This window comes from Lolium rigidum, chromosome 2, assembly GCF_022539505.1.
Source record: "Lolium rigidum isolate FL_2022 chromosome 2, APGP_CSIRO_Lrig_0.1, whole genome shotgun sequence".
NCBI lineage: Eukaryota > Viridiplantae > Streptophyta > Magnoliopsida > Poales > Poaceae > Lolium > Lolium rigidum.
The window spans coordinates 248,861,184-248,873,272 of NC_061509.1; the positions used below are offsets into that span (position 1 = coordinate 248,861,184).

At 50.9% G+C, this 12,089-nt stretch overlaps 1 protein-coding gene across 1 annotated transcript; it reads left to right on the top strand.

The window, feature by feature from the left end:
* The first annotated feature begins 5,266 nt into the window (after nucleotides 1-5,266).
* LOC124688492 (translation initiation factor IF-2-like) lies at nucleotides 5,267-10,421 on the top strand. The gene is made up of 8 exons (XM_047222163.1): nucleotides 5,267-5,410; nucleotides 5,890-6,004; nucleotides 6,097-6,186; nucleotides 6,296-7,078; nucleotides 7,553-7,913; nucleotides 9,023-9,104; nucleotides 9,199-9,456; nucleotides 10,009-10,421. The coding sequence occupies exons 1-7, from the start codon at nucleotides 5,267-5,269 to the stop codon at nucleotides 9,412-9,414; spliced, it is 1,791 nt and encodes a 596-aa protein (XP_047078119.1). The 3' UTR covers nucleotides 9,415-9,456; nucleotides 10,009-10,421.
* The last annotated feature ends 1,668 nt before the right edge of the window (nucleotides 10,422-12,089 follow it).

The following is a 12,089-nucleotide window of genomic DNA, read 5'->3' on the forward strand; positions in this document are numbered from 1 at the left end:
GGTCATGAAGGGAAGCAATCCCCCAATGAAAAGAGTGGACTTGGATTCAACTCGAACAACAAGAACAAGTCCACCACGCACAAGCGGAAGAAGGGACAAGGGCATGTGAAGGACCCCGCCAAGATTGTGTGCTTCAAGTGCGATATGCATTGAAAATATTGTAACTTTTTTGACCAAGTGTGGTAGTTGATCGGGAAAATACCTAGTAATCGGACTTTCGGACTGATTAATCGGGATAAAGGATTAACACAAGAGACTAATGGTAATCGACACGGTCAAGCCCCTAGTAGTGATTAATTGACCTAGTAATCGTTAAATCGGCCTAGTTTTTGAGCAGTGGGTGTTATGTGGACTGATTGTTGACTCTACCTTGGGCACCTATCGCCGAAAGTTTGGGTAGAAAAACTGCGAGTTAATAGCACTCTTTTTCTTGAACGTGCAAACACCTCGAACTACTTGTCATATGATCCACGATAAGACATGCGGGTGCAAAAAAGCCCCAAAAGAATCTGAATGGATAGTTGGATGCCATGCTGGTCAGGTCTGCCTCTGCAATTTCGCGAAAATCCTCTGGAGCAAAATTGAATACCAGTTAGAGGTCATCCTGACACTCCCCATTCCAACATTCCCTGAGAAGCTGCCGTCGGCCGGGTCATTGTAGACGGCGACTAGTTGGACCCTGACGATGCGATAGCCAGTGACGTTGATGTCGACCCGGTGCCCCCACTGTCGATCGCGGGACTTTCCCTCGACTGGGCCATGTGCGGCAGCAACCATAGGTGGGGAGGAAAGCGAAGGAGCAGCGACCTATTAGGCCCGCCTCACCTCTGTTGGTCCCGCTTCCCCTCATGTTTTCTCTGTACCCTGTCTCCGAAGCCCGCCCTCACATCCGACGTGCCCGCGGTTGTCCTCAGTGGCGACGCAGCTCATGGCACCGGACGGCGGCGATAGGTGGTAGGGAGCAATGGAGCACGCCGGGATGAACAGAGAAGTCCACCAGAACCAACTTCTCACCTTAAATATGAAGAGATGCTCGGAGAGGTCGGGCGCGAATTAGAGGCGACAAAATCATCCACGGCAAGGGGCAGCCGGAGGCGGAGAAGACGACATCATTCGCTTGATAAAGAGCGTCTAGGCTTGATTCACTTGGAGCATTCACTTGGAGCAGAGGAGTGGCCGTGGCGCCGCCGCTGTGCTCCTACCCCCAACCCATGCCTCGTTGTCACCGTCAGAGTTGCCTAATTTGGGAGCTAGGGTTTGCCGGATTTGGAATTTTTTTTGCTTTAATCGAAAGTGGGATGATACTATAGGGTTAAGATAATACAGGGGTTTCCAAAAAAATATATATCAAACATAGGTGTTTCGCAGCGTGTCATGCCACATGTCACCTGCTGATTGGTTTTGTGTTTTTGTTCACCCGCGTGTCAAGTTCGTGGACAAGTGAAACGGATAGATGTGTGCACGGAAAGAAGTCTACATAACCCCCTCATGTTTGAGGTTTGGGACGTTTAACCCCCTCAGGTTTAAGGTGGAGGACATAACCCCCTCAAGTAGGACTTACCGGTTAAATTACCCCCTCCAAGCGTTTTTGAGACTAATGGCTGTTTTAGAGGGCGGTTTTGGTCCACGTGTAGGCAACGCTTTCGGGAAGCTGGCACCTGGCCGTGGTCAAGCTGCTCCGTTTGTCTCTGCTCTTCCGCTCCCCTCCTCTCTCTCCCGCGCCGCTCCGATCATCTCTCCATGATCGGCAGCTGAATCAGACGATTCGTTGGCGGTCCTCCAATCAGTGGTTCGCGCTCCTTCCTCCTTAAAACAGCTACCCCTTTCGCTCTTTCTATGGAGAGGACTCGAGGACAGACTGGAAGAGATGGGCTCGAGGACGGGTTGACTTGGATATGAAAATCGGGGGATTGGATTTGGGGTTATCTAGGGTCTGTTTGGATTATAGCCCGGTACTGCCCAGCCAAAATTTCGGCGTTGACCATGCGCGTGGGCGCTCGTTTGGTTGGACTCCAAATTTTCAGATCCATGCCAAAATTTTGGTTACGCGTTCATTTTTTTCGCCAACTCCCGGGCGAACTGTGGGCGGGCAAAACCTGCGCCAAATAATTGGCGTGCCCTGTTTTGGTAGGGCTGGCGAGGGCGCCAACCAAACAGCCCCCTAGACTTCTTTCGCCAGCAGCGGCAATGCCAAGGTCATCGACATGCTGCTCAATCACGGTACTAGGCCTTGCCGCTGCTGAAATTGTGATGTCTGTGCTTGCCGATTTCTCTGATTAGTTGGTGAAATTGATGCCTTTTCTTACAAAAACAGTACTAAAGTCTATGACCTCAGATTGACACAAGTTGTAGTATAATTTTCACTTTTCACTTAGTGTCCGGGAAATCAGCGACTGAGTGTAAAACTAATTCAGAAACTTTTCACTTGTTGGTTGAAGACTTGGAGTTAGCTCGACAGCAGATTGTTTACAGCCCATTACTGCACAAGCATTAGTATTCTGGACTAGAACTAGAAGTCAGTGTGAAATTGTAGGTTTGGCTTTACATGGGAACATTATTCTATTTGGTTCAGCAGCTGCCCTGGACACAAGAACATTGAGCACATTACAGGCATGGGACATCCATAGAATACCGCATTGATCAGTACATTAGACATCCATAAAAACACCACATTGATTCAGTACATTACAGACAATACAACTTTGAATCTACTCTTCAACCTTTGATTCTTCTCTTCTCTGAACTTACACGGCATCCTCTAATTCCAAACATGAAACTGCAACTTCAGTTCTGAAATTCCCCCCTTCTTCTCTAAAATTGTAGCATGCTCTCTGGACATTAGAGCAGCCTGCATCACATAGTTGTATGACATACTAGATGCAGTCTTCAGTTTTAAATTTCTGTATTTTTTTTGTTTCTTCTTCTTCATGGCCGGCCATCCCTGACCGTGTGAAGCCCGAGATTCACAGGGGCAGAGGGCAGGGGGCGAGAATGCGAGATTCAGCAGCTGCCCTGGAAATCCAACGAGGTGCGCCCCGTTTGCGACCCATCCAGCTTCCTCCGCCCCGACGACACCCTCCACGCCATGTGCGACATGCTCGACCCCATGACTCGGCTGCACGACTGGGATGGCGCACCGCGGTGGCTCAACGGCGAGCGTCGTCCCTGCCAGTTCGAGGTGGAGACACAGCTGCAGGTGAAGCAGGCCATGGCAGTGCTGCAGCGGTGCCTCGGGGTGGCGACGGTTGCGCACGCATGCCCAGGGCGGTGCTGCAGCGGCCCAACGAGGAGTGCATGTCCTGCTCTCTCGCCTGCCCTGCTCTGCCATGCTCGCTCGCCTTGCATCTGCACTGCAAATAAGGCTGGTGCCAACGCGGGCGGCAGCCGGGGCGCTACCGCCCGGGGCGGGGCGGGAGAGGGGCTGGAGGCGGGCGGGACGGGAGGGAGGGGCGCCGGCGGGGGCGCCCGGCGGTAGCGCCCGCTCCCGCCCGGCTGGCGCCCGCGTTGGCGGCGGTAGGGAGGCGGGAGCGGGGCGGGAGGCGGGGCGACGCGATGGCGACGCGGGCGGGAGGACGGGCGAGAGGCGGGGCGACGCGGGCCAGAGGTAGAAGAAGGCGGTTTTTTTTTCTTTTTTCTTTTTTTCTTTCCTTCTTTTATTCTTTAAATGTCAGTTTTTATTTTATTTTCTTTCCTTCTTTTATTTTCTTTCCTTCTTTTATTTTCTTTCCTTCTTTTATTTTCTTTCCTTTTTTTACTCTTTCAGTTCAAAATACAAACACAAGTACACACTTGTCATATAGGCTATTTAGAAAAACAAGAAACATAATTTGTATTTTTATTAATTATTATGTAATCGGTAACATTTTTAGTTGAATAATTTTTTTGCATTATTTTGAATGTCTACAAAAAATCGAGTGAAATAACTTAATGTGGAAAAGAAATGGTGATGTGGAGGAGAGAGAAGTGAGAGTGGGGACTCATAGCACGTACGTTGGCACCGTGTGGTGAGAGTGGGGTGAGAGTGGGGTGAGAGTGGGCCAAAAGCTGACGTGGCGGGGCGGGAGCGGAGCGGTGCGTTGGCACCAGCCTAAGGAAGGAAACCTGGGGTTAAGTGTTCCACTGTCCACGTAATTGTTTACCTGGCTCAAAACCACTGTCACGTCATCTAAAACCGCCATCACCAGCCTCAGGGGGTTAATTAGCCGGTAATTGAAACCTGAGGGGGTTATGTGTTCCACTTGAAACCTGAGGGGGTTAACCATCCCAAACATGAAACCTAGGGGGTTATGTAGACTTCTTTCTGTGTGCACGTTGAAGACAAGCTCGTGGTGCTATTTAGCTCAAAAACTGGAGAGTGGGTGGGGTGGGTTTGGCGAGGAGAAAAGCAACGAGTGAAAAGATGGCAACCATTGCAGGAGCGGAGCACGCGGCTGCCGCACCTGGCTGGCTGGCTGGCAAGCATGGCTACGGCACTGGTACCTCGCATCGATGGCAACGACACAATAGTGTATGTAGTGTTTCGGCCGGGACCCAGGCAGGCACCAGCACCACCTCACTCGATACTCCCTGGTCATTCCTGCCCTGTCGCCCGTGCAGCTCTCTCCCGGCACACAGTACGCAGGCGCCACGTCCGGACAGCTCACGTGACCACCCCACTGATCCGCGGGCCCCGTCGTATGCACCACATGCGGTAGGATAGGAGGCTGGGTGTGAACGTGTGTACGAGTACGTGGTCTGAACATGGTCGCTCCGGTCCAGACTGAAAAGATTCGCGCAAGTCAAAACAGCTCCTGAGACGCCGCTGTAGCTCACGCTGACATGCGGCGCGTAGCCACGAGTTCTCTCTCGCGTCAGGCCCGCCCGTGCAGATGGGCCCGCCCGTGGGCGTCGGTGTGGTGCGCTTTGCGCCGAATGTGAAACGTGACGGTGGAACTGGAACTGTCAAGCTCTCGTCACGCCTGTTGAACGGCTCCCGCGAATGCTGCAGGGTTTCCCTAAACAATTGCCGGCGTGCTCGGCCGGCCGGCACCTCCAGCACGGCCGGCCCGGCACCGGCACGCGCCCAAACAAAAAGCCCACCACCCACCGGGGAATGTAGAGCCAGAGAGATCCCAGGCGGACACCCGCACCATTCCTCCAGTCCTTCCCACGCGCCATTTTTAATTCGCCGAGAAACAAACCCCGCCCCGCCCCACCCTTCTCCACTGCCCTGGCGCGCTCGCCTGCCTGTCCATCCTCGGGGAATGCGACCGCGCGGCAGCCCGCCATGCCTCGCCTCGCGCCCGGGCTAGGTTTCCCCGCCCCCGCCGCCGCAGCCGACGCCGACCCAGCGACGGCCGAGCGCCGCCACCCGGCCTCCCGGCGGAAGAAGCCGCCGCCGAGGCGGAGGCGCCCCGCGCCGCCACCAACGGTAATAACCTTATCCTCCCCCACATTGCCCTTCGTCTCCGGCATGGCACGAGACTAGGCAGGCCGCCGGATTATTTTAGTGCGCCGCGCGCGCGCGCGGCGGTGCAAGGTCAATAGATCCGATCCAGACCACGCGCGCGCGCACATGGGGATCCGAGGTCACTTGAACACGAACCCTCCTCTGCCTAACTGCCTAAGCAAGGAATAAAGCCAGGAAAAAGGGCGAGCAGAGATTCGAAAAAAGCTTGCTCGCGTGCGTGCGTGCCTGACCACCCCGCGCCGCGCCTCCACCCGCGTCGTCGTTTTTCTATCATTGCTCTTTTCGTCGCTTTCGCAGGCCGCCGCGGCGCCCTCGCCGTTCGATTTTTGAGTTTTCCTCGTTGCTGTTGGCCACTGTGCTGTGCCCTGAATTTTTGGTTTCTGCTGGGCTGAGCTGAGCTTGAGTGCTGAGACGCTCCCGTTGTTTGGCGCTTTTCGCAGCCGGCGGTGGGGCCACGCGGCGCGGCCGATCCAGATCCGGGGCTCCTCCACCACCTCCGCCTCAACCACGGCAGCCTCGCCTCGCGGGGCACAAGCACCGCTACCAGTCCCAGAGGTGGGTGAGCTGAATATCCCACTGCCTACCACGTTCAGCGTTCTGTCTCTTTGTGCCGCCGAACGCAGCTAACCGCGTTCACACACACGCAGGCGAGGACGGCGGCGACGACGAGGAGGAGCAGGGGGGCTACGGCGCGGCGGCGGAGGCGGACGGTGACTCCTTCTCCAACTCGCTGAGAGGTAAACCCCCGCCAAATCCGTAATGTCTTCTGTGTTGCATCAAGTCTCAACTCTCAAGTGAAGTGACTGCTCACTATTCGCCGGACTAATCGTATCTCTTCTTTTGCAGAGTGCCAGAAGCAGCTGCAGCGGAGGGCGGAGGGGGCAGCGCCGCCACGCCCGCCGGCCACACACGAGCCCAACGCCGACGCATTCGGCGGGATCGAGCTGCTGGTGCTCTCGCCGAGGTGCCTGCTGGGTGCGACCGTGGGAGGGATGAGCAAGAGCTCGACGGCCTCATCCAGGAGCAGATCAGGCACGTTTCCGAGCCCCGGGACCCCAAACTACAGCCGGCATTGCGCCGCGGGGAACATAAACATGCAGTACCCCAAGGGGTGGAGCTCGGAGCGGGTGCCGCAGGGGAACAGGAGGCACGGGGGCAGCGGGGTCGTGCTCCCCTTCAACAACGGCCGGAAGCTGCCGTCCAAGTGGGAGGACGCCGAGAAGTGGATCCTCAGCCCGGTCTCCTGCGACGGGATGGGGAGGATGTCGGCGCCCGCGCCACACCACAGGCGGCCCAAGTCCAAGAGCGGGCCGCTCGGGCACCCGGCTGGTGCTCCGGGAGCTTACGCGTCGGTTTCGCCCATGATTCCCTGCTTCGATGGTGTTCTGGCCGCGGCTAGTTTCGCGGCTCATTCGCCGTTCTCTGCTGGGGTTCTCATGCCGGACCATGTGCGCAATGGTGACTTCAGCAGTGGGAGAGGCAGATGCGGGGATGATGGCAGCAGTAGATCGTATTCGGCTGAGAAGGAGCCGTATATATGGAGATCAGCAAGTACGCATGCGTGGACGGAAACACTTATGGAGGCATCTGCCTTTGCTAATATCTCAGAGGAAGCTGCACAAGTTGCCGGTTAGTTTCTTCTCTTCAGTGTCTAAAGTACCTCCGTTCTATAGGAAACACATTTTTTGCTGCCTCATTTAATCTGTTCAATTAGATGCAATAAGAGAAGATACTCATCATGTTAATAATGTATGGATAAGAACATTAGGTAGAACTCCTGCATGCCAATACATTGATATTAAGCAATTAGCAGATTCCTTATCTCAATCCTACAATCCTCATGTATCTCAAATCCTAGAGCCCTTTCGGGAAAAAGGCTTTCCTATAATTATATGAATGGTAAGGTGCAAGAAGTTGTAATTTTCACCTTGTAAGATTCAAATAAATAGCAGAAGTAACCTAAAGCAGACCTATCTTGTGCCAATTTGTGCAATAAGTACTTGAATTTTGCATGCTCAAATAAAAAGTTTCAGATATATATACGGCTCAATCCTTCACCATTGATAGAAATCAATCTTACTATCTTTGTACCCTGTTACACAGATGATAGTTTACAGAGCCCGCAAGGTGAAACTTCTTTGATTTCAAGTCCAATCATAAAGAAAGATGTTGCTACACAAATGAGCCCCGATGACAGCATAATATCATCGTCCCCAAAAGCGAGACATTCCTGCTCCAGCTTGCCTTCAGGACATGCTATTAGAGAGCCAAATAACCATACACCTAAAGTTGAAGTTAGGGATGTGGAGGTAGATGATCAAGTAACTGTTACCCGGTGGTCCAAGCGACACATAACACGAGGCTCTGATAAGAGATCAACAAATATTGTTGAGTGGAGGAAGAAGACTACAGAGCCTCGGGCCCCATCTTTTGATGAAAAAGAAAGAGAAAGCTGCATATCAAAGTAAGTTCTTATTCATGTTTGCTATTCTGTTTAGGAGTAAACTGATTTTGCACGGTGGCTGGATTTGCACTTCGAGGCATGTCAGAGGATAAAGTGCTGTCATTGCCGTAATATAACTGGTAATCCTATATGGCTATATGGCCCATCCTGCTGTCATGGTCCAAAGCAAGGCTTCCACAAAGAACTTGTGTTCTAGAAATGCATTAAGAAAAGGTCATCCTACAAGTCCCAACTTGCAGCTAATTCGGTTGTATTCCCGTATGTTGTACAGACTGCATGTGGTTAGGAAGGCTAACGAACCAAATATGGCATTGGTTGCAAATTGGTTGTGGATTTGATTACTATGAGGCCTATTGATATGCTACGTGTTGATTGTTCTTAGTGAACTAACTGAATAAGCAACTGACAGTTAACTGTGCGTTGGACAAATTTACAAAATTTGAAGTTCCTTCAGCTGGAGTCAGATGCAAATACTGCGACTGAAATAACACACTCCAAAAGTTCTGGGACCTGATTTCAGTTCACTGATTTTCTTTCGTCAGCAAACATTGGAAAAATAACATGACACAAAGTTAATTCGATGCTTGTATGTGTTTTATGATGTCATAGCATAACTGGTTACAGGTTACGAGGACGGACGTAGATCATGAAAGGGCTAGTCTCTTATAATTAGCAAGATGCCAAATACTGTAAAGGATTCTCTACCAATGGGGTTCAATTGATTGATGGATTAGAAATGCAATCTTTTTTGCGGGGGTGAAGGGATTGTATTAATTAAATTGCAGTGTCATTACAATCCCTTAGAACTTAGAAGGGCATCCAGAATGGCTTCTGGCCCAAACCCTGGGCATACATTGGTACGGCCATTTAATCTACTAAACTTAGCTAACATATCACTAGAAATGCACTTACACTATGAAAATCTTGGACTTCCATTCTAGCAGAAACCATACTTTTTAGTTTTTAGCTATGTCTAAGTCATGTTCCTGTTTCTCCCAATCTCCCATTGCACAGAAGACAATTTTGTTTGTTATTCATTAACTTATACTAGTAAAGGACGCAAATTGTGAGATATCCTGGTGCTGATACCTAGTTATTCTTTGGTCAAGGTGCAAGAGGGAGGAAGCAAAGATCACTGCTTGGGAAAATTTACAGAAAGCAAAAGCAGAGGCAGCAATTCGGAAGTTGGAGGTATTGTTTTCTGGTTCATCAACCGTGTTTGCATTATTGCTATTGTTTCTTTGGTTTTGCTACACACTTAAATGTTCTGCCCTCTGTATTACAGATGAAGCTTGAAAAGAAAAGGTCATCATCAATGGATAGAATTTTGGGCAAACTAAGATCTGCTCAAAAGAAAGCGCAAGACATGCGTACCACAGTTTCTGTTAGTGAAGATCAATGTGGTGAAGATCGATGTGCTGTGAGAGCAACCAAGAAGGCATCTTACTTGAGCCGGACTGGCAAGCCTTTCAGCTGCTGTTTCACCTATCAGGCTTGCTAGTTGTGATATAGTTGGTGTCCTACGATGAAGTAGAAACTCTTGGTGAGTTACTTTTGACCCTTAACTATTGGCTGAGTGTAGATTTGGTCCTAACTCTTAAACTATGTACTTTTGGTCTCACCGAGTGACTTTGACCGCTCTAAAGCTGTGTTGACTGATACTTGTAGGCCACATTAGCAGTTCAACACGGCAATGTCTGCAATGCTTGCAATTTCTGACAGAAAATCTAATACAGGTCTTTTGAAAACAACTAGAAAAGGCAAAAAACAGAAGTATTATTTTGTTCTAAGAAGATATGTAATATTAAGAGTTCTAGTGCCAATGCACTGCTTCTCGCTAATGATTTAATGGTTCCTGCATGTAGTTTGATGCTTGGGAAATCATGTACTTATGAAAGACCTTTTAGATATTTCAAAGTGGACTAGATAATACCAAAATGAGTGAACCTACACACTAAAATATTTCTAGATACATGCACTTATGAATGGTCTTACATTAGTGAATGGAGGGAGTACATTTTAACAGGCAAACAACCTTCTAGAGATTTGTTTAAACTTCTACTAATATTACTCATATATCTTTGGAACCTTTCAGGCTAAGTCTGCCTTCTGAACTCAAGTTAGACTGCAAATCGCGAAGAACAGTATCTTGCTGTTGCAGCTGGAGATTGCAGGAGTAGTTAGAAGAGAGCTTTGCACTGTTTGATGACTGAAACACTGAAGCAGAGTGTACTACAAATCAAAGTCATTGAGCAAAGTCTACTCTTGTAGCTGATGATACGGATTACTGCCCTCGGTGATCTGTATCTTCTGTTAATGCAACATCATTACACCACGTAGATCAGGAAGCCGACATCTGGAGCTTTTTGCTAGTTTTAAACCCAGATTGATCGGCAGGTTCTCGTTCTGCCCGTTGTCTATCTTGCCATGGAACTCTGTATGCAAGCCTTGGGGGCTCTAGTGTTAGATATTGGATTGGAAATTGTGAGAGCTGCACTCTTGAGATTCCATCTTACTCTCATGTACCCTGCCCTGGCTCACCCTTTAGGGCGGATGGCTGTATATGCCAACATTTGATATTTTGAATTGGCCCTCGACTACTTTCTGTAGGGCATGTGGTGCTTTAAAGCATCTCCAGGGCATGTGGTGTTTTAGAGCATCTCCAACGTCCGCGCTATATCAGACGCTAGACGTTGTATATTTGGGTTTACAGCGTGTGCTATGCAGATGCAGCAGCCTTCTCCTCCCTCTTTTTCTTCCTTGCCGCCTGCTTCGCCTCCTCTCCTCCTGGTCCGCCTTCTTCGCCGCCTTAACCGCCGCCTTGGCCTCTTCCTTCTCGGCATAGCAGGCTTCCATCGCGGCGACGTCCTACGGGAACTGGCACGCCCACTCTCGAGGCGCATGCGCTCGTCACGCTCTGCGATGACAAGGCGATGCTCGAGCTTGCGCTGGCGCCGCCTCGCCTCGCGCGTGATGGCCGGCGGCGGCGCGAGGGCTTCCGCCTGTTGCCGCGTCCAAACGTCTTCGAAGTTCATCGAGCGGCAGGAGCGGCCGAGGCGCCAGCCGATCGCGTCGTACGCGCGCGCCGCCTCGTGCGCGGTCTCGAATGTCCCGAGCCCGATGCGCTCATCGCCGCTCCGAATCTCGGCGTAGAAGGTACCGTTCGGCCGGGCGCGGACGCCGTGGTAGCCGAGCTCGAGCGCTAGCGGGGAGGCATCTCGTCGGCATGGAGGCGGAGCGGCGCGCTACCGAGGTGGAGCACAGCGGGAGCGACGCGCGGAGCGAGGTGGAGGGGTGGCGAAGCGACGCGGCTGAAATGTCCTGGCGGTTGGGTGCGCGTGTGCCGCGGTTTTTAGCGTGCACTAGAAGCAGCGCAGCAGGTTTGGCACGTAGGATCACGCAAAAACGCGGGTGGGCAAAAAATTTAGCGTGCGCCCGCTTTTTCACGTGTCCGCTGAAGGTTCGTGTAGCTACTTCCGTGCTACATTTCCGTGTATTTTGAGGAGATGCTCTTACAACAGTGGCTCCAAATTAAAGGTGGGAAAAGGTATCGGTTTTGGATATCTGAATAGGACAGCGCTGAGGATCCTCCGGAGGCTGCAAACCCACCAGCCTCCGGGTCCCCCACCATTAGATCAAATCAATTTGAACCGTTAGATCAACTTCTGTGTTCAGTTTTGCCTCAAAATCCCACTTTTGCTTCATTGAAGCAAAAAAACTCCCGCTTTTGCTTCATTGAAGCAAAAAACGGTTCGGCTAAAATAGAAGAAGAGCTGCGACGACTTTCCAGACTTTGTTTCATCGCAACAAAAAAGTCCCGCTTTTGCTTCATTGAAGCAGAAAAACGGTTCGACTAAAATAGAAGGAGAGCTGCGACAACTTTTCAGATTTTGTTTCGTCGCAGCAAAAAAAGTCCCGCTTTTGCTTCATTGAAGAAAAAAAGGTTCATCTAGAAGTAAATAAAAATGGACCTCGTCGGAGTCCTTGTAGCAACAAAAATGTACTAAAGTAGCATAACGACAAAACATTTGTAGCAAAAGATTTATCATAGTGAAAATACTAGTCGTCGGTGCACCACCGACAGCATCCCAACTCTGGCTGGCACTATTACTGTGGGTAGCATCGTTGTGGGTTGTTGGTAGCATTATCGTTTGTCCTTTGCACTGGTCGCATCAT